Genomic DNA, 24,075 nt, shown 5'->3' with positions numbered 1-24,075 from the left:
GGGGAGCGCCCTCCCCGCCATCTCTCTCTCTGCCCGGCAGCAAAGCTGGCACTCAAAAGGCAGAGAGCGAGCGAGGAAGCGAGCGCTGAACCGGGATACGAGCAAGAGAGCTGAGGGAATCTAGGCCACCGTGGGGGTGGGGGTGGGGGGAAGAGAGAGGCTCAAGCAGGCCAACCGACCTCCCCTCTCCTCCTGGAAGGCAGAAAGCTAGGTCATCTGGAAGGGAGGACAGCCAAGGGCGGGGGGGGGGGAAGAGGGGACGATCCTGTCGCTGCTGCTCGACAGGAGAGAAACCAGGCTGAGGACCGGCACAGAACAGGCCCCAGGCGGTCCGGGCAGGGGGGTGGCACAGAACTGGGCGGGGGGGAGGGTGCGTGTGTGAAGGAGGCCAGCCCTGTGCTTGCGATGAATGGGGGGCGGTTAGGGGCTTGTTCAGGAATGAGAAAAGCAGGAAGGCTGAGTCACCAGCACGACCGACCACCAGCTGTTGGGCAGTTCCGGCCCCGTTCGCTCTTTGTGATTTCGTCTCACCTCAAAACACAGCGAGGAGGTGCGGCGTGCGGGCGCGGCCGGGGCATCCCCAGTGGATGCGGAGGAAGGGAAAAGGGCTCCGCTCCTCTTCCTCCCTGTCGCAAGACGAAGCAGGCCCACTTCCACGTTTGCAAACAGAAACATTTACTTGAACTATGTACAGGCCATCGGGGCCATCCTGGCCGACAGGCTCCCCCCCCCTCTCTCACACACACACACACAGGTGGACCCACGCCGGTGCACCCTTCCATCCTTCCTTCCGTTGGCCGCTCATGGCAGGAGCTCAATGAGGCGCCGCACCTCCGGGAGGCCAGCTACGTCTGCTTGGAAGGTGGAGAGGACCTGAGAGGAGGAAGAGGAGGAGGAAGAAGGACGGAAGAAGCAGAGGGGTTTAGGGACCTTGCCGAGGTCTCTCTCGACCAGCCACTCCAAAAAGGGGGTCTACTTTTCCTACAACTGTTTGGAAAAAGGAGGAGAGGCATTTTTTATGGAGTGGAGGGGAGGGTCGCTTTATCTCACACACACACACACCCCACACACTGTGCTTTTAAACAGGTTTGTTTGCAGTTTTAACAGGGAAGTCTGAGGGGAGTCTGTTTAATTAATATTAGCAACCTCTGGGTTTTACTCAGAATCTCGACCAGGGCCAAATTCCACTCCCAGGAGAGCGGAGGGGACCCGAGGGCTGGGCTCGCTCACCTCCTTCATCTCCGCCTCGGCCTTCTCGTGCTTCTTCAAGGCCTGCTTCGCCTGGTGCAGCTGCCCTTCCAGCTTTCTCACCTGAAAAGGTAGAAGAGGGCCGGAAGAAAGGCCACGTGGGAGGATCCGCAGCCCATCCCCATCCCGAGAAGGGCCAGGGCTCAGTTTTGGGGTTGCCACGGGCTGGGCCAGGGGACCCTTTCCGCTCCCTTTCAGCCAGCTCTACCCACAGCTGATCCTGTGGACCTCGGCTCAAAAGGAGAACTCACCCTGCGCCAGAAGGAGGTTCGCTTTTCTACTATTCACTGTGTGTTTTAGAGCCCTTCTATGCAATTTTTAAAACAATCCCCCATGGTCTCAAAGAGGCCGAGCGGTAAAAACAGATACAAAATTCATCAGCCATTTAAAAAAAAAATCAATCAACAACCAAACCGTCCAAAAGTAAAAACAGAATAGGAGCCATAAAAATAAATAAATAAAATTTAAAAAAAAAATTTTAAAAAGCCATCACTGAAAACAAGGGCCAATGAAAAACCTCAAAGATGCCGAACTCCTGGGAGATGCCCGGATCAACGGGGTTACGTCTTGAGCCACTGACGGAAACTCCGAACGTTGGGAGTCAGATTTATATACCCTCATTTCACTCTATTTCTGTCCCAAAATGGGAGCCAGGTTGGTTAAGATAAGGCCAGCAGGAAGGCCATTCCACACAAGGCGGGGGCCACGACCGAGAAGACCCTCCCTCTCTGAACCACATCCCCCCCTCAAAAAAAAAAAACCAGACTAAATCACGAGCCAGGTGAGCAGATCCCCTCTTCCCAAAAACCAAGACTGGGGAAGGCGATCCTGTGCCGACTGCACAGATGCAAACCAACCCCCCCCCGCAAACACACACACAAAAGCCCTTACCTGGCACAGGTAACTGGTAGACAGCTCCACGCGCTCCTCGTCCTTCCGAAGGAGCAGGTCCCTCAGTTTCCCCACCTGGAGGGAAGGCAAAAGAGAGAGGAGGTGGTCAGTCGGCCTCTACGCTGGTTGGGACCAATACGTCCTGCAGGATCAGGCCGTCTGCTGCTGTTTTTTAAACTCTTAAGACATCTCATGGGGTCTCTGTGCCCCTTAACGGTCTCCCAAAACACAGCTTTAAAAAAAGAAATTAAAAAACACTGTTCAAACGGGGACAACCTCAAGAAATGTCAAGTGGGGAATTCTGTACCTAAAACACGTCAAATTCTACCCCAAAAGCCACATTTTATGAGGCAGATTCGTGGTAACGGTCTCGGAAACAGAGAAGCAAACGGAGAGGGGCACCCCTTCTGCTTGGTCGGCAGCATGGCGGCCCACCGCCCGCCCGCCCGGTCTCCCGCACCTCCTGTCTCAGCCACATCTTCTCCTTGACCCAATCCATGTCCGGCTCCTTGGTGCCACGCAGCTCTTCCCACAGGACCGAGGTTTCCGTCTCGGACTTCTGGAGCGCGTACTTCAGCTGGGAGACCTCCTCCTCCAAAATCTGGGGTGTGGAATAAGGTAGAGAGAAGGGAGAGCGGGGTCAGCAGCTGCTTAAGAGCAGGCCCCTCGACTCTTCGTACAGGAAAGTCCGTCTGGGGGCAGGAGGGGGTGCCGCTTTCCTCCTCCGAGTGGGAAAAGCAGGACATAATAAACGATGCAACCCTCGGTTTGGAAGTACGGATAGGAGGACCATTTCCACCTCGACCAGGGGCAGGTCTTTGGCAAAGTCAACGGCTCTTAATGGCTCACAGGAGGTCAAGCCACCCGCAAATATTTCTGGAGACAAAGAGACATGCTCACAACAATACTCGCTTGGCGATGTTTACACGTAAGATTTACAAGCCACCTTTTCGCAGACAGTTCTTCATTCCACGAATGGGCAAATTCTGCAACTGGTTTGTAATATTTATTTGGTTTCGTTTCCTGCTGTAGCCTAAATCCAGCTGTCAGGCCCAAACGGAGTAGACCCACTGAATTGAGGAGATTTCCCCCAAAGGCCAAGCGATCATTCAGCAATGTTGGGTTTATGGGTTTCGTGATATCCTGATATTTTAGGGGTTTTATGCTTGGGTCTCATAAGCGGGCCAGTGAGCTTCAAAGCTAACGAGTGGGACAGACACGCCACTGAGTCAAGTACAATCAAGTAGGAGTTAAACGGGAAGACCCCCCCCCAGACGTACACTGACTTTCCACCTGTGGTCAAGCAGACTCCGCATCCTCTCCTCCTGCTGTCTTACGGCCTCCTGCAGTTCCTTCTCATTCTGAGCAAAAGGGAGAGAAGGGGAAGATTTACCAGGTGTTTTTTTTTAAGGAACAGCAACACCGTACGAGCCACCCAAATGGCTGCTTCCTTTCTGCCCAAAATACAACCTCGTCCTTGTCTGGAGAGAAAAATCCCAGACAAAGCTCGGCGTTCGCCGCAGAGCACAGACTGAATCTACCAGCAGGCATCCTCTAGCTGGCACACCAAGGGTTAAACCGGGGGGGGGGGGTGACGAACAACCTGCCAGCTATTGCTGGGGCACAACTCTTGGCTTGCCTGAGGCCATAGAACTTGTGGGAGTTCTAGCGCTCAGCATTCGGGAGGCGCCATGAGGAGCAGTAAACAAAGGCGGGCCGAGTCAAGAATGGTCTAGACTAGAAGAATGGTGCTTTGAGCTTGCACCCGACCAGATGCGGCCAGACTCTACCTCTCAGCCCCCTCTCCTCCCCTTTGCCCCGCCGGCTGGGGCCAATGGGAGTTGTAGTCTCCCCAACACTGAGAAGGTCATACTTTGCCCTGAGAGAACAGCCCCTGGTTCCCCTCCCTCCACCTCTCTCTGGAAAGACTCAATTTTTGCCACGGTGATTTCCATGTAGCAGGGAGTTCCATGGGTCATTTTTTCCTCATGTGGACAGAACAGGGTTGGAGAGGAAAGGTAGATCCTTTGAACTACCTCTCCCTGAACGCCTGTTGGGATTCTGACCGTGACAGCACAGAAAAAGGAAATTTATTTTTTTTAAATGCGACCTGGAGGAGGACGCACTCGGGTTGGGACGAAGGGCCGCTCCCGGCCTGCTGCGGTGCCCTAGAAGCGGCTCCCCGGTGGCTTGGCACCCCAGATTCAGCCCGTGCCCTGCGGCCGCCGCCCGACCCAGATCTTCCCCCTTCTCTGCTGCTCACCTGGATCCGCACGTGGAGGGCCTTGTGCATCTTGGCGAGGCTGGCCGCCCCGCCCTCTCTCTCTGCCTGGAGCTGGCTCTCCAGGTCGTCCGAGCGCTGCTGGAGCTGAGCGCTGCCGGGAGGGAAGGGAAGGGGGAGGGGGAGAAACACAAGGCCAGACCGTCAGGAAGACCCCGGTTCGAATCCCGTCATGAAAGAGGCAAGGGGCAAGGAGAAATGGGAGGGGGAAAGACAGTCGCATCCTCACATTTTGGCTTGCAGGCCTTGGGCTTCCTCTTGCACAACCTTCTGGCGCTGGGAGCTCAGGAGGCGGATCTGGGCCGCCACCTCCTTCAGGTCCTGGACGCAGGCGGCAAGGTCCTCTCGGATTTCTGCCGTGGGAACACGTGTGCACACACAAACAAGCCCTTTCAACACCTCGCCCACCTGCTCTGCAGGCGAGGAGGCCTGTTTCCCTCCCGTAAGGAAAAGGGGGAGAGCTAAGCTTCTCAGCGGGTTCAGAGGTCGGAAGCCCCGGATTCGAATCCCGATTCGAAAGGGGGGAAGGGGGGGCCAGGGCCCGCTTGCCTTGGAGGGGCGTTTGTGAGAGGAAAGGATCAGAAAGTAAGCAAGACATCCAGAGAGCGCCAAGCGGGTCTCGGAGCAGCCTGGACTGTGGCCAGGTGGGGCAAAAAAACCATCCTGCAAAGTTATGGGGCACGCGAGAGAGGAAGGGGAGAGACCCCCCCTGCCTCCAAAACAACCTCTGGGAGTCCCAGAGCCCAGGGAGGGGAGCGAGGGAGCAACCCGTCGCTTGCAGCACCTGATGGGGTCGGGGGGAGCGCGGGGGTGGCCTTCGCAAACGCCGTGGTCGCGCTCCAGATGCCCGGGGTCTCCGAACCTGGACAGCAAACCGAGGAAAGCAAGGAAGGTGGTCATTAGAAGGTGAGGTTGCAACAAAAAACCCCAAAAATGCCCCCCCAAAAATCAGCCAGATCTCCGGGGATAAAAATTGTCAGGGGAATTGAAAACCAGTACCACCCCCCTCAATTGCTCCCCCCTCCCAATGCCAATTAAATGAGCTGGAAACATCATCCTCCCCCCCTTACCTTTCTCTGCCACAGCCTTCAGGACACTGTCCACTAAGGAGGCTCCCGAACGGTGCGGAGTGCGCCAGGTCGGAGTGTAGCAGCTGCTCCGTGGGGCTGCGTCAACCGCCTGCAAACAGCCACAGTGTTGGGGGGGGGCAGAAGGAAAGCAGACACCTCCCCCACCCCCAGATTGGCCCTCCTGAAAAGCCAGATCCATCAAGGTTTGCTCACTCCCGAGTTGTCACTTAACGTTGCCTGGTTTTGAAGGAGATTATAAGAATGGGTGCCGTGTTTTCCTCTGCCCTCCTCGTTGCCTCTTCCTTTTGTGCCGTGGCTTTTCAGGATAGCAATCTCCCCCACACACACACACACACACAAGGGCAGGGGCCACTACTACGGTTTTTAGAAACAGATCAGTACGATCCTCACCTCGCCCGGCAGCGCCATCCGGAGAGTGTCGGCCACGGCCAGGAATTCTGCGTGAACCGCTCTGATCTGCTGCAAAGACCTGGCAAATGCCTCCAGGTGGGCTCGGATGCTCTGGAGCTCGGCCTCGGAGCTGGCCAGACGCCTGCCGAGGGCCTCCCGTTCCTCTCTGGGGGGGGGGGGGAGAAAGAGACAGAGAGAGGGAGAACGTGGACCCCAGACCCCCCCAACAGGATGATTTCTTTAGAGGAAGCCGGAAAACCTGGGAGGGGAAGGGAGCGTGGCCACCGAGCAGCCTACACCTGTGGTCCCTGCGAGGTAGGACCCCTTCAACGGCCCCCTCGATGGTTTGTTGTGTATTTAGGGTGAGAAAACCCCGGGGTCCCCTTTTCAAGCCCCATCGGCCCCTCCAAACGGCTGAATAATATTATTCCTGCTTTTAAAAAGCTCAGATCTTCTGTTCAAACAAGGGACGTGGCAGTACGGACCGGCTCCCGTGGGGCAGGCAGGACTGTGTGTGTGTCAATCCGGGGATATTCTGTCCCTACTGTGACCCCCCCCCCATCTTCAGACGTGGAGGAAATCCAGACCCCACAGCACATCCTTAAGGAGCGACACCAACACCCTTCCGGAAAAGGTAGTTTTGGCGCCTTAAAAAATCACAGTCCAACACGACCAGCGGTCGAAGGAGGGAAAGGGACCGGCCTCAAAAGCTTGGCCATCCGTGTGGAAAGTGGCGTGCGACTGCTGATCTCCCCCCCAGATGCGGATGGAGCACCGTACCCATCCTCTCTAGCCGAAAGCAGGGAGCGATGGGAGACGGAGTCCACCCAAATCCAGAAGGCCACCAGCGGCCCCACCCGGCGGGCCACGAGGAAGGCAGCCGCCACGAGCCTTACTGAAGGGCGGCGTGGGCGTCTTTGAGGTCCTCGAGGTGCATGGTGCGTTCCCTCAGGGAGGCCAGGGTGGTCCTCAGCTCCTCCTCCGTTTCGGCCAGTTGACGGCGAGTGATCTGATTCTCCTGCTCCATGAACTTGGGAAAGAGAAACAAGGAAAAAGAAAGAAAGAAAGAAATAAAAGAGGGTAGTTGGAAATCATCAACACCTTCATCATCTTGGAATGGCAGAACAGGACGGGACCCTATAGATAGATCATGGGAATCCAGCCTCTCTCACAGAGGCCCAGCGGGGGATTCAAACTCCCCACCTTTGGGTCTGCAGCCAAAGATCTCAACCCTCAAACTCTCCAGCAGCTCTGGGCAGAAATCGTGTCTGATTTCTCCCTCTGCCCACCATTCCCTGATTTAACCGCTTCGTTGCACAATTTGCATAAATACAAACATATAATAAATGCATACTTAAGCTTTCCTGTGCTTTTTAAGAACCCCCCCCCCTTCAAGCAAATCTGTCCCAGCATCTAGAAGAAAGTGGTCTGGCATTTTAAAACATGCGTGTCTTTGGAGTGACGAGGAGGGCAGAAAAATTTGGGTATTCTGGCTCGTCCATTCTGGCACCTGGAAGCCACCGTAGGAGAGAGACCGCGGAAAGGGCTTGCTGTGGTATTTCGGCACGTCTGCTCCGTTACCCGCTCCAGTAAATAAACGAGCAAATAGGAAGTGGTGCCGGATTCCGCTTCGCCTGAGGCTTTCCGGCAGAGGCGGCACAGCCATTTCTCAAGCGCCGCTTAGCTGTGAGGGTCCTGCTTCGTCGGGGTGAGACTAGATGACCACACGGAGCCCCTTTCCCGGCAACAAACCTGAGCCCCCCCCCCCGTTTACGGACACACCCTGTTACCTCTCGGCAGTCGGACATTTCACGAGCGTCCTGCTGAGCTGCAGTGCGCTCCTTTTCGGCCCTTTCCTTCTCCCGTGACAGCCTACGAAAGCAGAAACCGCCCACGTGAGAGAAGGAACCCTCGTCCTTTTACCAAAACACAGCCTGCGTTCGGCACTGCCCGGCGGGAAGTTCACCTAACAGCCCTTTTTTAACGACAACCTTTTCGGCAAGGTTTCTAGGACAATTTGCAGGAATAAAAAAAGGAACAAGGCCAGTATGAATAACTCCCAACGTGACGGTCTTAGTCGCACCGGGCAGCGGTGCTTCAAAGCTGGGTGAGGATGTGGGAGTCCTGGATTCGAATCCCCACACTCGGCTACAAAACGTCCCCGGTCTGAACGTTTAGAACCTCAAAGGGCTGCAACTCACTATTGGAATAAGAGCCCAGGAGTGGAAAATGAGCTCAGAAAGGGAGAGGGCACCCCACAGTTTAGAGGAGTGTGTGAAAAGTTCGCACTGAAAACCAGAGTGGATCCACGCCTTCCCCTGCTTACGCCCAGCAGGGGTTTGCGTATGTGAAAGGCAATGTCCCCTCTCACGGCGGGTCCAAAGTGGAGATGCTTGGCTTCCGGGTGTCGGATCCGGACTTAGGAGGAGAAAAATCTGGCCTGGAATCGATACCTCCGATCAAAGCAATGCGGGCAGCAGAAGGAAGCCCGTCTCCTCCAGAGGGTGGACTCCAAATCCCATCACAATCTCTAGGCAGGGATGATGGGCTGTGTGGTCCAAGCCATCCACGGAAGGTGAGGCTCAGCTAGGCAGACCTCGGCAGGCTGGCAAGGCGAACGCCAGGCCGAGAGCAAACGCAAGACCTGCTCACCGCGCCACCGCCTCCTCCAGCGTCCGGATCGTGTCCTGTTTTTCCACCAGTTGCTGGGAAAGGCCCTTCGTCTCTCGGTGCAGCTGCTGCTGCTCGCCCTCAGCCGTGGTTGCTCTCTGCAGGGCGGCCGCCAGCCCTGCGGAAAGAGCACCGATCCAGCCGTTGGCTTGCTGGCTGCCAGCACCGCTGTCGAAGGAAACCCCCTCCCCTCAACTCATGAACTCTGCCCGGTTTTAGAAAAAGGCGCAACACCGGCCCCGTCCCTGAAGCTTTCTATGTAAAAAGGCACGACAGAAAAGGAAAGCAAGATCCGGAGGGCAGAGGAAAACAAACAAACAAACAAACAAACGAACAAACAAAAAACACTTATTTGATGGGAAAGCCAGCGGGGGGAGGGGGGAGGACAGCCGTCCCTCATCTGATGGATGCCCGTGGTAGCACAGCCACATGATCATCCTGCTTAGGAGGTTGTGGGACTTGTAGTCTGATGCCCGTGAAAGACTCCAGCTTGGGGGAAGATGATAAGGTCCTAGACTCAACCATTCCACATTTTAACACTTTAAAAAAAAATGAAGAGAAACATAGGGGTGGGTGAATGTTACCTTTCTCCAGGCCAGCGTTGGCCTCCACCAGCTCGTTCACGCGTCCCAACGCGGCCACCACCTCCACCGTCCTCTCCTCCAACTTCTGACACACCTGCGTGAGGAAAAGGCCGGGGGTGGGGGTGCAAAAAAGGACATCGTCTACATTGGGGCAGCCTAGTTTTAAAGCAATAACGCTAAATTCATACGTATTTCTTTGGATGAAATCCCACTGCAGCCAGGCGCCGTCCTTGGCCGAGATCCAGACCTCTTTCAGTACCTCTGCTCCCCATAATGAAGCAACGCGGAAAAGGAGGTGCGGCCGTCTGGGGGCCGCGGAACACGAAAAGCCGTCCACGTGTCCCCGTTTTGTGGCAGGCCCAAGCTTTAACTTTTCATAATAGGCACCACACCGACCCGGCTTTTCTTGCTGCTAAATTCCAGTTCTCCCACTCTCCTGAAGGTTTCCGGGGGGGGGTGTCCCACCGTGGGGAACCGCGTCTCCGTTCACCCCCAGCCCCACACTTGCCTCCCGGTGCTGCTCCGTCTCCTCCCGGGCGGCTCGCACGTCCTTCGCCATCTGCTGCATCTTGACGGCGCATCTGGAGATCAAACTCCTGAAGGCCTCATACTGTCGAGGAAGCCCAGGACTCCGTTAGAGGATGTGGGGGGGGGGAAGGCGAGTAACTCCACGCCCACCAAATCTGAAGGGGCTTTGCTCTGTTGCTAAGCTGGGGAGGGGGAAATTATCTCTTGGACTACAACCTCCAGAATCCCCAGTCGGGGAGGATGGGGTATGTAGGGCCTGGGTGTGTATTGTGGGTGCTTTGTTCACTTACGTCAAGCCGCATCTGGGCATAGCAGTTTCGCAAGGCGGCCGCACGGGCGTCTCCCTCTTCGACAGACTTCCGGGACCCCAGAGAAAGAGCCCTCTGTAAAAATCAAAAAATAAGAGAGGAAGGAGCAAGGAGGGTTCCTATAAAACTGAGCGCCTGCCGGATGGGGCCCTTCAAAGGCTGGAGAAAGAGGGGAAAAGAGAAAGAAAAGGGGGGGGGAAGGTGGACAGCACCTTTAACACAAAGCACATAAAGTCTAGCCTGGACTTATTTCACATGTGATTAATTGATTCGGCTGCAAGCACAGCCTCTGATCTGGACGGCTTGCGTTGCTTCGTTCTCCGGGTCCCACAACCACCCAGAGAAACCAGGGCGGGCGGCGTGAATCTAGAGAGGTGGCGGCGTATTTCTGCCTGTTGATCCACAGGCCGACTGGGCACCCACCAGTTCGCCCAGGGCATCCGCCAGCAGCCGGGCCAGATCCTGCTGGCTCTCGCGGCTCCGTCGCAAGGTCTGGAATCGCCGCCCGAGGCCCGCGCAGAAATCCCGATGGAGCTGCTCCTCCTGCGGAAAGAGGCAGCGCTGGAGAGAGGCGGCCAGAGCAGGCGGCCGGGGGCCCCTTGGTGGGCTCAGAGGGAGCCCCGGAGGGGAGCCGCCCGACCCGGACTCGGGGAATCGCAGGGAGGAGCCCGGGCCGCATCGACGACTGGGGCAAATGGGTCCTCATGAAATATTTAGGGCTTACAACTCCCACCGGCCCCAGGAAGCACCACCGCCAAGGGTCAAGGTGGGCGAGAGGGGTCGTCCAGATGCCTGGTCGTCACAGAGACGCACCAGCCACTCACCACGATCTGGCCGGTGCAGATTTTAAAAAGGTTTATATCACACCTCTTTGAAACGGATGTGCCCGAACCAGGAAGAGCGGGTCCCTCAAAATCCTGAATTCCACACCCCTTCTTCGCTGCTCACCCTGCCAGCTTACACGCAGACCGGTCCCTCTTCCCGAACCGCAGGGGCTGAAGCCTCCCCCTCTGCTTCGCCTCCCCGAAAGGGACTTGAGCCGGGGGGGTCACCCCTACGGCCGCGGGCGGCCAGCCGAGAGTAACCGGCCCTGACAGCTGGTCAAGGCTGGTGACGCTCGGCATGCGGCCTGGCCGCGTGAGCGATCCAGGTTTCATCCGCTCCCGTCCACCCCCCCCCCCAGGAGATCCTTCCCAAAGCGTGGCTCAGACAGACGGAGGCCAGCCCCGGTGGATCCGGTAAAGCCTCCTGTAGAAAAAAGAGGGTTCGCCTTCTCCCTCCCCCCCCCAGACGCCAAGGACCCCCACGCACTCTGAGTCCCTTCTGGCCGGGCGATTCGGAGATGCCTGTCCTGGAGGCAGGAGAACAGCCACAGACCGAGGTGGCCGCACGTCAACCCGAGAAGAGGGTGGCCATTCCAGGGACCCTCTTTTCCAGCTCAAAAACCTGGCATTCAAGTACGTTTAAGTGATCGCCGGGGTCTGGAAACTACAGTTCCCAGAATTCCCCTCTCCCCCCAATGCCTTGGATCGATCCTGCCACTGCTCAGGATAAAGAAGCCTGAGCTACGACTGCCAACGCATTCGACTCGACTAAATCAAGAAACTAGTCCTCATGGCTCTTAATAGAGCCCATTTATACCAGTTCTTTGTTAAGAATCACGAGAGCTGGGATCTTTTCTTTAAATCTAGTGGAAGGTGCTGGGCCTCGGTGGCTCAGGATCCCCCCCCAGCTCTGTCTCCTTCCCACGCCCCAAGAGTAGCTGGAAAAGGAATCAGCCAAGCAGGTGTATTTCAAAACCAGTGCTTTTCGGCCTCAAAAACATACTCGCTTGGGGTACAGGTAGCTGTGGCATCACTTACCTGTTTAGGATCCGACACGGGAGTCTGAGTAGACACATCTCTCTGGTCTGCCGGCCCCACAGCTCCCGTCGGCTGCCAGAGATCCCGACCGGCCCGTATCTGGCGTGAGAGGGCCTCCATGATGATGAGGGTGCTCTCAAGACGCCCTTCCAGCTCCCCCCTGGACAGGCCGCTCAGCTGCTCCCGGGAGCAACTAAAAATAACCACAAGATCATTTGCTCAGGGCCTAAAGGACGATCCACGTTGCGTACAGAACATTTCATCTGGGTTCAATCCCTTGTGCCTCCTCTCTGGAACAACATGGTGCCTGGGTTTCCTTGTTTTCCTCTGCCCTCCTCCTCACTTTTTCCTTTAGTGTTATGCCATTTTAGCCAATTATATCTCTTAGGGCAGAGACTGCTTTATCTTTCCATAGACAGACAGACAGACAGACAGACAGACAGACAGACAGAAGCCCTGTTTTCCCGAAAATAAGACAGGGTCTTATATTAATTTTTGCTCCATGTATTAGGGCTTATTTTCAAGGGATGTTTTTTTTTTTCATGTACAACCATCTACATTTATTCAAATGCAGTCATATCATCTTCTGATTGCTGCACAAGGGTGGAGGGCGGGGTTTCAATTAACCAGGGCTTATTTTAGGAGTAGGGCTTATATGACAAGCATTCTGAAAAATCATGCTAGGGCTTATTTTCAGGTTAAGTCTTATTTTCGGGGAAACTGGGTAGATAGGTAGATATTCAGATATAGAGCAAAATGTGAGTTCCATAAACACAGGAATCCACATTTCTGGGCGCCCTCCTCTTCAATCGAGAACTAGCTTCATCACTTTATTACGACAGCGAGAGCCGGCGTGAGCGTCAGACTTACTGCCAGAGGAGAGAGTCCGTCTCGGCCGTGCTGTCTTTGGTGACGGCTTTTTCCTCCGCGGAGGTGTTCACGCCGGCGTCCAGGCAGGCCGGAGGGGAGGTCCAGGTGGCGGCCGACACCGCGGGGATGGGAGTGACGCTGACCCCCTTTTCCTGACGCTGGAGGGAAGGTGTGTTTGGGCCGGCCACCGACGCACCCGGGGGGCTTTCCTGGGCCTCTGCAGACGCTGTACGGACCGCGGGCACGCCGGCGCCCTTTCGCCCCGAGAAGAAGACGGAGGGTCTCGGCTCCGGAGAGTCACTCAGCCCAGCCTCCAGGAGGCTCAGAGGGGACGTCCACAAGCCGTGGCAGTGGCAGCCGAGGGGCAGGATCCGGGAGCTCTCGCCGCAACACGAGACACGACCTTTTTCCTCCTGGAAAACAGTCCGGCCAGCCTCCGGGCCGTTTGGAAGGGAGGTCCCGGCGGCTGCCGGGGCCAGGGAGAGCGGGGTGCTGGTGCAGGCGTCCTGGGGCAAGAGGGGAAGTTTTTCCTCCACGGAGGTGTGCGCGCTAGCCCCGGAGACTCTCGGAGACGCCCCGCCGATGGGCAAGGGGGCAGAGTCGGCCTGCTGCCAAGGGAGACTTTTCTCCACCGGAGAGAGGCCCATCCCGGCCTCCAGAAGGCTCAAAGTGGAGGGCATCCGGGTCTCCACAGACCCCGCTGGCGTGGGGGAGACCCGTGTCCCTTCCCCGTCATGCAAAACAGGGACTTTTTGCTCCAGAGAAGCATCCACGCTGGCCTCTAGCAGGGCTGGAGGCGACGGTGGGGGTCAGCCCCAAAAAACGGCTCGGGGGCAACGCTCCCCGCTCCCTCCTCCCGCTGCAAGACGGAGTCTTCCACCTCTGCTGAGAGGGTGTCCCCAACCTCCAGGAGGTTCCCCAGAGCCCCCCAGCTTGCCGCAGACCCCGTGGCCAGAGCGGTGCCACCACACCCTCCCTGTCCCGGGACGAGAGCCCTCCCCTCCAAGGAGCCGGTCCTTGGAGCGTCCAGGAGGCCCGGAGGAGACGCCGAGGCCTCTGGAGAGAGGGGTGAAGCAGGGGCAGCACCAGCCCCTTTGCCCTGCCACAAAAGGGGGGCGCTTGATTGCAGGGAGGTGCTCACACCCGCCTCTGAGAGGCCTGGGGGGGAACGCAGGGTCTCCCCAGAAGCCGCCGACCCGGGCCTATCGGTGCTTTCTTCTGGGCAGAAGTGCCCTCCAGCCTCCAGGAAGGGTGGGGGAGAATTCAAGACCTCCCCAGCAGCCACAAAGAGAGGGGTGCTGGGGTCCCCCTCTTTTTCCAAGGCGGGGGAAGGCGCTCCTTCTTCAGATGGGGTCAAACCGGCCTCCGGAAGGCACGGACGGGGTTCCGGAGTCTCTGCATCCGAAGCGGGAACCAGGGTGCGCTTGGAGGCCCCGCTTTGCTCTAAGGGGGGAGATTTCTCCTCCAAGCAGAAGAAGACACTCGTAAGAGCCTCGGGCGGGACGGACGCGGGTGGACGGACCCCCGGAGAAGCCACCGCGTCCGGGGTGGGGGGAGGCTCGTCCCGCAGATCCCCAGGGCCTTCCTCCTCTGGGGCCACGATCCCATCGGCCTCCGGGAGGCCCGTAGGGGACACCGAGACCTCCCCCTTCTCCTTGGGGAGGCTTAGAGGAGGGGCCCAGACCGGTCCAGAGAAAAAGGAGGGAGAGGCTCCGGCGCTCGGATCGGGCCGCGGCAGAGGCCACGGGAGGCTTCGCCGCAGGTCTTCGAGGAGAGGGGAGTCCGGGAGGATCTGCTCCAGCCACACGAGGGGGGCCGCCCAAGGGAGGGTCCCCAGCGCCGGCATCTGGCGGTCCTCAGCCTCCGTGCTGGGAGAAGCGGGGCCCTGCGGGAGAACAGGTCAGGCGGGACATCAGTCGGAGGGGGGACCCCGAGGGTTTGGGGCTTCGGAGGAAGGAAGGAGGACCCCGGGGACGAAGGCCTTCCTAGATGAAGCAGAGCTTGGAAAAGACCCTTGAGGTTTGGTTGCTCGGGGGGGGGGGGTTGGCTTTGCAATCAAAAAAAGGAACTTTTACAGTTCTGGTTTCAGGGGGAAGGTTCGTCCCTGCCCAAGGAAGGCCCCCCCACACCCCAAGAGCAAAAGGGCCATTGCCAGACCTCCCCCCCTCAACACACACACAAACGTGGAATGCCGTGTGTGGCGAAACGTGTATTTATTTCACATATTTCTATCCCGCTTTCCTCCCCAAAAAAGACCCCAATTCTTTCCCCTGGCCCTGCACAACCGGGCATGCATTTACTCAGGAGTAAGCCCCGCTGAGCTCAAAGGGGGTTTCCTCTGAGCAAAAAAACACCGACAGAGACGGGGGGGGGGAGGGGCCCAGGGCGGGCAGGAGTCAGGATCCAGAGAATCCAAAGCGCTAGTCCTCATGGAGCAGCCCAATGCAGGCAGGCAGGCGTGTGTGGGGGCACCCTTCCCCCCCCCCCGCGAGACCTCCTCCTTCCTCCTTCCCTAGACATAACGCGTTACTTTCTTTTCTGAACCCCACCCCAAAGCAGGAGGATGGGAGGGGGCATCTGGGGGGGGGGGGAGAGAGACCAAAGGGTTCCATTCCCCCCCCCCAAATACGAGGCTGGCCATCTTAAACGTCCTTCGATCCATTGCTTTCCATGGGCTCCCCCCACAGTAACGTTTGCAAGCCCCCCCCAGGAGAGGAAAAGGAACGGTTCCCGGGTCAGGCTCTGGGGGGGGTTGGAGGGGAGGGGGGCTCGGGACCCCCTCCTGGGAGCAGCCCCCCTCCCCTCCCCTCCCCTCCCCTCTCTCCCCCCCACACATCTAGGGCCGCCCCCCCCACTCACCTCCCGGGGGCAGCAGCCCACCCGCTCGTCCATGGCGGAGGAGACGCGCCGCTCCTTTTTTTGAATGGAACCGACGCGGCGCGCTCATTGGCCGAGTGACGTCAGCGCGGGGGCGGGGCTTGGAGGACCCGAAGGAGAGCCCCGCCTCCCCGAGCGGCGAAGCCACGCCTACGGCCAGCCTGGAAGCTCGAGCCCCGGCTTTAGCGAGCCCTTCCCCAACCGGGGACCGCCCCTTCCCTTGGCTTCGGTTTTTTTTTAAAATCTTGATTTTATTTACTCTTTGGTCATAATGCTTGCTTAATTCTTTTTTTTAAGAAGGCAGCGTCCAGCCAGGGTCTGATCCTGCCCTCTCTCTTTTATTGCTTGCTTAGTTAATTGCAGAACGATGGGTTGTGTAGTGGGCAGGGCATTAGGGCTGGGGGGAAACAGGGATCAAACCCCACTCAGCCGCTGGAGGGAGGTGATCTTGAGGAGGCCCATTGGCACTCCTGTTCTCAAGTGGTTATGGGACCCCCCCCCACACACACACACACACCCATTAAGGGCACCTTCCTTCGTAATCGGAGACCCCGTCTCCCCTCTCTCCTCAAAATGGCAAGACGGACAACACACAAACATGTCAGACCCAGAGAAAGAGTTTATTGCTTGCTTACAGAGAAAAAGGAGTTATAGAAACTGGAGTGGAGGAAAGAGAGAGAGGCTTCCCTGTCAGGCCTCAGATAATTCAACCCAAACACACCCAGAAAGAAGGAAGGAAGGAAGGAAGGAAGGAAGGAAGGAAGGAAGGAAGGAAGGAAGGAAGGAAGGAAGGAAGGAAGGAAGGAAGGAAGGAAGGAAGGAAGGATCTTTGGTTCAGAACTGGGGTCAAGTTGGGAAGAGTACAAGTTTCCGGATCTCACAGGGTTCTTCAGCAGGTGGAAATGGTCGGCTGCCGAATCCACTTGTAACTTTTCCATTCAGTTGGGTACAAAGCCCTGTGTCATTCTGACCCCCACCGATGATGCTCTCGTGCAGGTGCTGGGGAAGAGGTGGCTTCCCTCTCCTCTCCGTGGCTCCTCCAATTGCTGGGAAACTCCCCCCCTCCACGCTCCCAGTTCAACCCACGTCTCCATCTTGCATAGCAGGAGGGCTCGGTAGCCAGGCGCTGGTGCGTGGAAAGGGGACCCCTGAGTTGGCGACCGGGCCGGTGGGAGGGGTGGCCCAGCCTTGAGAGTCCCTGAGATCCGTGGGTGGCCCCCGCCGACCTCCAAAGCTGCCCGGGAGAGGCGTGTTCCTGAGTGCAGAAGGATGGCCTGAGAATGGCTCACCGTGGCCATGGGGGGGGGGAGGAGGTTTCCTGTCCCCACAACCTCCCCCCCCGTTCACCCCCTTGGAGGCTGGCTCGTGGGGCGCGGCTCAGCCTGGCCACGGCTGGCTTGGAGGGGCCGTGAGGTCAAGGTCGAAATCCGAAAAGGCGGCAGAGTCTATCCGAGTCTCCTGGGCTCGCTGCAGCCCCAGCACAAACTCCACCGGCTGCTTCCGGAGGATTTCGGCGTCGAACGTCATGCCACGGAAAAAGAGGTGGCCACGGAAGTGGTGGAGGTAGCGCAGGCGCCGCTGCGGATCCTGGCACAGGAGCTGGGGGGGCGGGGGGCGAGAGAGGAGAGAACGTTACAGTTCCCCGAATACCACCTCCTGAACAGCAGCCACGCTTTGCCACGAGAAACCCGCGGTCGGCCACGTGCCGTGGCAAGGGTCTTAAAACCCTCGGTGGCCAATTCAGGGGATCCTGGGAGTTGTAAGCCCCTCTGGCTGGGGGTTGTGGGATAGGTTGTTCCAAATAAAACCATTTCTCCTCCCACAGGGCTCTGGAAAAGTGGATGCCGGAGGGAAAGGAAGGGAGGGGGGGACCCAGGATGTTTACCTCGCAGAGGAGGAGGCGAAGGCCCAGGCCGAGCGTGGACGGGATGGCGTAGCCGCAGCGTCTCACGCTCTCCAGCATGGCAACGTGGTCTTTCTCCGGGGCCAGCGGGAACTGAAGGAGGCGGGAGCAAAAAGAGAGAACGTTTTCTCCGTCTTTCTCTGGCAGGATTCGAAGCCAGAGCCAGGAACTGGCGCCGTCGTGGATAGGAGCCTACCTTTCCCGTGGCCAGGGCGAAGAGGAGCACTCCCATGGACCACCAGTCCGCGGCGTGGGCGTAAGGGCCGCCGCTCAGCACCTCTGGGGCTGCCAGGGACAGGGAGGAGCAGAAGGTCATCAAGGCCGTGGTTTCCCCGCCCCTCTCCACGCGTGCCACGGACCCCTGCCCTGCCCCGCCACGTCCCGTGAACTGCCTCACCCATGTAGTGGAGGGTCCCGCAGATGGTGTACGCGCGTTCTCCCCAGGGGAGGTGACGGGAAAGGCCAAAGTCGGTCAGCTTCAAGTGACCTGCGGGAGGGGAAGGGGGGAAAAAGTGGCCTGTTTGCACCACGGCTGTCCACCGTTTCAGGCCGAGAACTGGAGCCCAACATTTTGGGATGGAGAGGTTCCCCTCGTCCCCATCGTGGGCGCTGAACATGCCTACCTTGTTCATCCAGGAGGATGTTTTCCATCTGGAAAGGAAAAGACGCCACATATCAGGGGCGTGGGGGCCACCCAGCCGACGCCACGCCTGGCCACCCTTCTCACCCCGCTCCCGAATCCGGGCCCCTCGATCTCTCAAAGTCAGCGGCTAAAGGCCGACGTTCCACCACCAGGCCAAGGGTTTTCCCAGGGAGGGGGCTTGACCCAGTTTCTTACGACAGGGAGGGCGGCATGTTCGGAACAGAAGTCGGTGTGCAGAGTGAGAGAAAACGCCGCCAACTCCCACACACACACACACAGTCGCCCACTGGCTAAGGACCACGGTCGGAGGAGGTGGGCTTCGTACCTTGACGTCACGATGGACGATGCCCAGGTTGTGGAGGTAGGCTGGGAAGGGGAGGAGGAGGAGCAGGGGGCAAAGACATAAAATTAGAAGGAAGAGAAGTGTCGCCTTCAGCTTCCAGCCAGCGCCCGGCGAATCCAGCCCTGGATGCCTGTCAAGCCGCGCAGAGGCAACCGGGCCTGATCCACTCCGTGCCCCGGATCCGAGCGGACCAGGGGTGCTCAGGGGGAAGTCCGGGAGCCCTCCGGACTGCACAGGCGGCGGCTACTCACCGAGCACCAGGACCAGCTCCGTGGCAAAGAGCCGGATCACGGCTTCGGCAAAGCGGCCGACCGATTTCCACAAGGTGTAGAGGTCCCCGGAGCTGCAGTAGGGGCACACTGGGGGGGGGGGGGAGGGAGGCAAGAAGGGGGTGTCACCTCTGGAGGGCACACACACACACACACACACACACGTGCAAGGGCATGCAAAGGATTTTTCACACACCCCCTCGCCCTATCCAGAGGGGATCCGGAATCCGGAGAAAAACAACAGCAGGGATTTGAGGTCTCGGGCGGCCAGGTGGGTGGGTGGGGGTGGGTGGAGAGCTTTGAGGCCTGGGAGGAAAGGAGATCTCTTGATCCCGGATCAAGAGGAGGGGGAGGGCAAGGCGCAAAGAGGCTGCTCGGGATTTGCACAGCAGAGCAGCTAGAGGGGCGTAAACAAGGGCTCACATGGGCAGCCACGCCAGGCAGCTGTGGAAGGATGGAGAGGAGGAGAGCCAGGAAGGGGAGCATCCTCTATCCTAGAGGGCGAGGGGGGGTCACTCACTGATAAAGAGGTGGCGCTGGCCCTGCCAGGTGTCCCCCAAGCCGTGAACGAACGGGTGGCGGACCTGCTTCTGGGGAACCAAAGAAAAACGTCTCTAGAGATGCAGACCTCTTTTAAAATATGGGAACAGCTTCGCGGTGGGTTTAAGAGAAAAGCCCAAGGAGGGAAATTAATGGGAGGCGGTGGGGTGGCTGAGAGGAAGCGCCCCGCCGAGGACGACGCTGGGAAGGGGTCCCAGAATAAGGACGGGAGCTCACACGGCTGGCCGGACCCTCTGCATTCCCCTGTTTCGTCTTCTTTTGCAGGGCAAGGGGTATGATCCGAACCCAGGACCTACCAATATACAGGGCAGACTATAAAAGCTCGGATTCTGCTGACCCATCGGCAGAAATGCCCACCTGGGGAGGGGGGCATAGCAAAGTAAATAAATGTACAAAAGTAAAAAAAAACGACAAGCCTTTTGCCCGCGGGCAAATCAGGGCACCCGGATTGGGTTCAGGACTCCATCCGATGCATTTTTCCAGCCGGGTCCAAGACAAGAGGCCCTTTTCTTAAGGGGTTTTAGGAGCTGCGCCCCAAAACCTCCCAATCTCATGAATGGGGTTCTCCGACCTACAGATCCCCCCGGACCTACCTGGATACTGACTTCCTCCTTGCATTGCTTCAGGGTGTCCCGTCGGAGAACCTCCACCTTTGGTACCACCTGAAAGAGGAAGACCCCCCCCAGGAGCCATGACCCCCTCGCTCAGAGACAGCATGGCACAGCGGTTACAGCATCAGACCCTGACTGGAGAGAATTGCAGTGGGGTCCTCCTAAAAACCCACCCAAAATTGAGTGGTATTTCCCCATCAATGACTCCCTCTCCCTCCTCGTCCCCCGCTCTCTGCCTGGCCCGCCTGGCCCACAGAACCCCGATTTCCAACAGGGGGAAAGTCTGGCGAATCCACGCCTGATTTCGGTCTGAACTTTACAGCCGCTATCCCAAGGGGTGGAACCTTTTGCTTTCCAAATACGTTTGGCACCTCCTTGGGGAGCACTTTGCCAGCTCAGGGTAAGAATCCGTAAGGGTGGCTCCGTACATCTTTCTTATCCTCCATGAAGTTGACCTACCTTGCAGGGTGGTTGTGCGGAAAAAGATTAGGTAAGGGGGGGAGGAGGAAGAGGAGTCCTTTACAACCCCTGAGGCTCATGGGGGGGGGGGGGAAAAGGCTCTAGAAACATGGAATTAATAAAGGCAAACCATATTGAGCAATGAATCAATGAGCCAGCGTGGGTGTGGAAAGGCAGAGTGAGACCCACCTTGACAGCAAAGACTTTTTCCTGCCTGCAATCCAGCACTTTCAGGACCGTCCCGAAGGATCCTTTCGCTACAAAGCCCACGATCTGAAAGGGAGGGGGAAAAAAGGATGCTTTTCCCCACAACAAATCACCAATCCATTTAAGACACCTCTTTGCAAAGGGAGGGGACATCTCAATTAATCCCGCAGCTCCTGCAGTGTTTTTCTCTGCAAACCACCTCCGTCTTTATGAACTCTTTCCCAAAAGCCTTCAAAAGAAACTCCATCCGGTCACAGGGATGAATAAATATCATAAAAGAAATTGAAATAAAAACGGAACAAACTCTCCATGGCCGGCAAAATGCACAGATTGTCCCTTAAAAAAACCCTCACAATTAAGAACTTTAAATATTGCAAAATGTAATAAATGCATAATTCACTGGGGGGGGGTTATTGCAGATAAGGCTACCAGATGACCACAACAAAGACAGCCTCCAGCTGTTGTTTTTTTAACCACAACTGCCCTGACCGTTGCTTCGGCTGGGTGGGGCTGATGGGGTTTGTAGTTGAAAACTCTTCCACAAGGTTGGAATGGACCCCATCTGCGGCAGCATCATTTAAAAGCTCCTGCCTCTTCCCGTTAAAGGACACGATGCTCAGTCCACTGGGACATCAGCAGGAATCTTTTTTGAGGGCTTCAAACCCTACGCACGACAGGTGAACAAATAAATTTAGGATTTCCAGATAGGGAGAACCGGCCCATGGCCGGAGGAATGTCTGAATCCCCCGAAGACCAGAAGTAGGAGCTGATCTTGGGGACACTTAAGTTTTAGGACCTTCCAAAGTCTCTTTCCCCCCCCCTCCCGAAAATACTTGGAAATCCAACCCCTCCCAAGTGGGAACTCATGTCCACTTGTCTTGCTGACTCATGGGAATTGTAGTGGAAGAAAGAGATAGGCCTGCGGTCAGGTGAAAAATAAATTAAAAAGAGGGCACTCACCTTCAGCGGGCGCGGAGGCTGAACGGGGAACTCAGGTAAGAAGAGGGAGACGCACTGGGGGAGGGCCCGATCCACCCCCTCTTTCTCCACCAGCTGGGGCCGCTTCTCGGCCACCGCGGCCACCACCTGCTCGGGCTTCAGGGGGTTGCGGGAGAGAAAAGCCCGTTCAAGACCCACGAGGGTCTCCCCGACATGGGAGAGGAGGGTCTTCCACGTCTGGGCCCACGAGACGCCGGGCAGGACGTGGGGGGCTCGACCCTGGAGAGAGGGAGGGGCCGAGAAGGCAAAAAATGTCAGCGGGAGGGAGGAGAGAAAAGCAGAATAAGGAATGTGGAGCCACTTTCCAGACAGGGCAGGGGCTAAAGTCCTGGTCGGCAACTTAGCCGGCCGGGTGTCAAATCCCCCACGGGCTGGGTGATCTTAAGCCGGTCCCTTCCTCCCTCTCCTTCTCAGCCTGGCCTACCTCGCAGGGCTGTGGTGAGAACAGAGGGGATTAAGCAGGAAGAGCGCTCTCTCTGGCTCCAGGACTGGGACATTCAATGCAACAATTAATGAATAAACTAATGGAACGAAGAGTGATCGCTTTGAAAGGTGTTTTGCTAAATTAATGACACAGTGGGAAGCGGGGGGGGGGGAACCCCACAGAATTAGGAGCCTGAGGGGGGGGGGGAAAACAGGAGAGTAATTCAACTGCCTGTCATTCAGGAAGATTTTACTAGCTTGATAAAATTTGAAGGAACAGTTGCAACGGTTTTGGGTGCCCGCCTGCAGAGATCTGGATTTCCAAAAGATCTCAGCCTTGCAGGCCGGATTATTTGGGCCAAGTGTAACCGGATGTGTTTCTAGTCTACCTCGCAGGGCTGTTCAGAGGATCCTGAAGTCTGTTCTTTCCAACAATTTGGAATTTTAATCACAAGCTGACTACTTTTTAGCATACTTTCCTGTCTGAATCAATCTACTGTCTTACACCACGGGCCATGCAGATATTGCACTTTTTAATTTTATTTAGAGTTAACACCTAAATGAAATAAAAACATTGTTGTTTATTACATTATGTATTATTATATGCATGTATTTACAAATACACACACACACACATCTCTATGCTACACCACTTAGACACTTCTTTACCTAAAGGGAATGTAACTATTTGCAAATGTTAACTTTTTTTAGAAAAAGAATCACAATCTTCAATCCCAGCAAAAAGGCTTCCAAGGGCAGACCCGAGAAGAACGCATTGGTGGCAGATGGGCTTTGTTACCTGCTTTCCTTCAGGTGACAAAGAGTCTGGTCGGGTTCCCTGAAAGCCCTACTAAATTAATTGAAAGGGGACCCGTTTGCCCACCCGGGCGACCCACCGGAGAGACCCCAAAGCCCCGGCTTCTTCTCCCCACAGGGCAGACTCCCATCATTCCCGGCCGGCTCAGCCACTGGAGGAGAAGGAGGATGGGACTTGGAGTCGAGTGGCCCGCCGTTGCTGGCCACCCGAAGGGAAAGAAGGAGGCGCTCTGTGCATGCCCGGAGGCGAGCTTGCTTTCCCCTCCTCCAAAGAGGGGCGGAAGGAGCGATCCGGACCTCCGCGGGGAGGGCCCGATCCTGGCCCCTTCCTCCTCCTTACCTTGAGCACCTCGGACGACGACGACGCCTTCTTCTTCTCCTTCTCCGCTTCTTCTTCTTCTTCTTCTTCATCCTCTTCTTCCTCCTCCTCCTCCTCCTGCTCCGGGGCTTGGCGAGCATCTTCGGGGCGGCTGCTGCCCGCGGCCCCCATGGTCGCCGGTCCTTCCTCCTCCCTCCTCCGGCCGGACCCCCCCCCCCGTCCCCGCTCGCTCGCTCGCTCGCTGGCTGACCCGCCCCGCGGTAATAATCCCCGTTACGTAAATGCCCGCCGCTCTAATTCCGCGGTCCAGGAGCGCAGCAGCGGAGCCCCCCCGGGTCTCCAACGCCGCCGCCGCCCCCCCCCTGGGCACAGCCGGGGGGGGAAGAGAGAGAGAGAGAGAGAAGCCACGCCCCTTCGCAAACCCAGCCCGGACCCTCCCCACCCCGGGGCGGGGGGGGCTTGCTCAGCGTGCAAACTCCGCACTCCCTGCAAAACAGACCCCCATCCACACGCACAGAGAGACACGCTTTGGGCGCTCAGATGCCCGTGCAAACCACGCCCAGCTTCCCCCCCCGCAATTATCCTACAAGCCCCGCCTTCCATGCAAATCAGGCTCCGACGAGGTTACTCTCGTGCAAACCCCCCCCCCCGCAACACACACACACACACACACGGGATGACGCCAACCCCAGCCTCCCGCCCCAGCCCTTGATGCAAAGCGTTTATTTATGCAAGCCACGCCCTTTATGCAAAACAGGCCAGCTCCCAGCCCCTTTCCCTCCCAGTCCAACTGGGATTCCTCCGCAGCCCAGTTGGAAGGTTGGCTGGGAAGTTGGGCTTTCAGGAATAATCAGACACCCACCCACCCCCAGCCACACCCCCACAAAGAGGCACAGAGGATGATGCAGGTAGAGCCTTCTGG

General features: G+C 57.5%; 2 protein-coding genes across 2 annotated transcripts; both read right to left on the bottom strand.

Moving 5' to 3' along the window:
* Positions 1 to 658: 658 nt before the first annotated feature.
* SPAG5 (sperm associated antigen 5) lies at positions 659 to 15,679 on the bottom strand. Its single transcript, XM_072978700.2, has 20 exons — positions 15,583 to 15,679; positions 12,724 to 14,608; positions 11,854 to 12,046; positions 10,415 to 10,534; positions 9,974 to 10,066; positions 9,664 to 9,765; positions 9,156 to 9,249; positions 8,554 to 8,689; positions 7,692 to 7,773; positions 6,798 to 6,931; positions 5,902 to 6,067; positions 5,491 to 5,599; positions 5,205 to 5,282; positions 4,650 to 4,773; positions 4,403 to 4,514; positions 3,420 to 3,500; positions 2,600 to 2,740; positions 2,140 to 2,214; positions 1,231 to 1,311; positions 659 to 873 (listed from the first exon to the last, which is right to left on the bottom strand). The coding sequence occupies exons 2-20, from the start codon at positions 13,401 to 13,403 to the stop codon at positions 802 to 804; spliced, it is 2,673 nt and encodes an 890-aa protein (XP_072834801.2). The 5' UTR covers positions 13,404 to 14,608; positions 15,583 to 15,679; the 3' UTR covers positions 659 to 801.
* Positions 15,680 to 16,201: 522 nt separating this feature from the next.
* Positions 16,202 to 23,772, bottom strand: RSKR (ribosomal protein S6 kinase related). Its single transcript, XM_020803468.3, has 12 exons — positions 23,175 to 23,772; positions 21,557 to 21,814; positions 20,579 to 20,662; positions 19,913 to 19,981; positions 19,279 to 19,348; positions 18,741 to 18,848; positions 18,472 to 18,512; positions 18,127 to 18,154; positions 17,901 to 17,990; positions 17,700 to 17,788; positions 17,486 to 17,596; positions 16,202 to 17,199 (listed from the first exon to the last, which is right to left on the bottom strand). Exons 1-12 carry the CDS (start codon positions 23,322 to 23,324, stop codon positions 16,978 to 16,980), a joined length of 1,320 nt encoding a protein of 439 aa, XP_020659127.3. The 5' UTR covers positions 23,325 to 23,772; the 3' UTR covers positions 16,202 to 16,977.
* Between the last annotated feature and the right edge of the window lie 303 nt (positions 23,773 to 24,075).

This window comes from Pogona vitticeps, chromosome 7 (assembly GCF_051106095.1).
Source record: "Pogona vitticeps strain Pit_001003342236 chromosome 7, PviZW2.1, whole genome shotgun sequence".
Classification (NCBI taxonomy): domain Eukaryota; kingdom Metazoa; phylum Chordata; class Lepidosauria; order Squamata; family Agamidae; genus Pogona; species Pogona vitticeps.
This window is presented reverse-complemented; position numbering and strand designations above follow the sequence as displayed.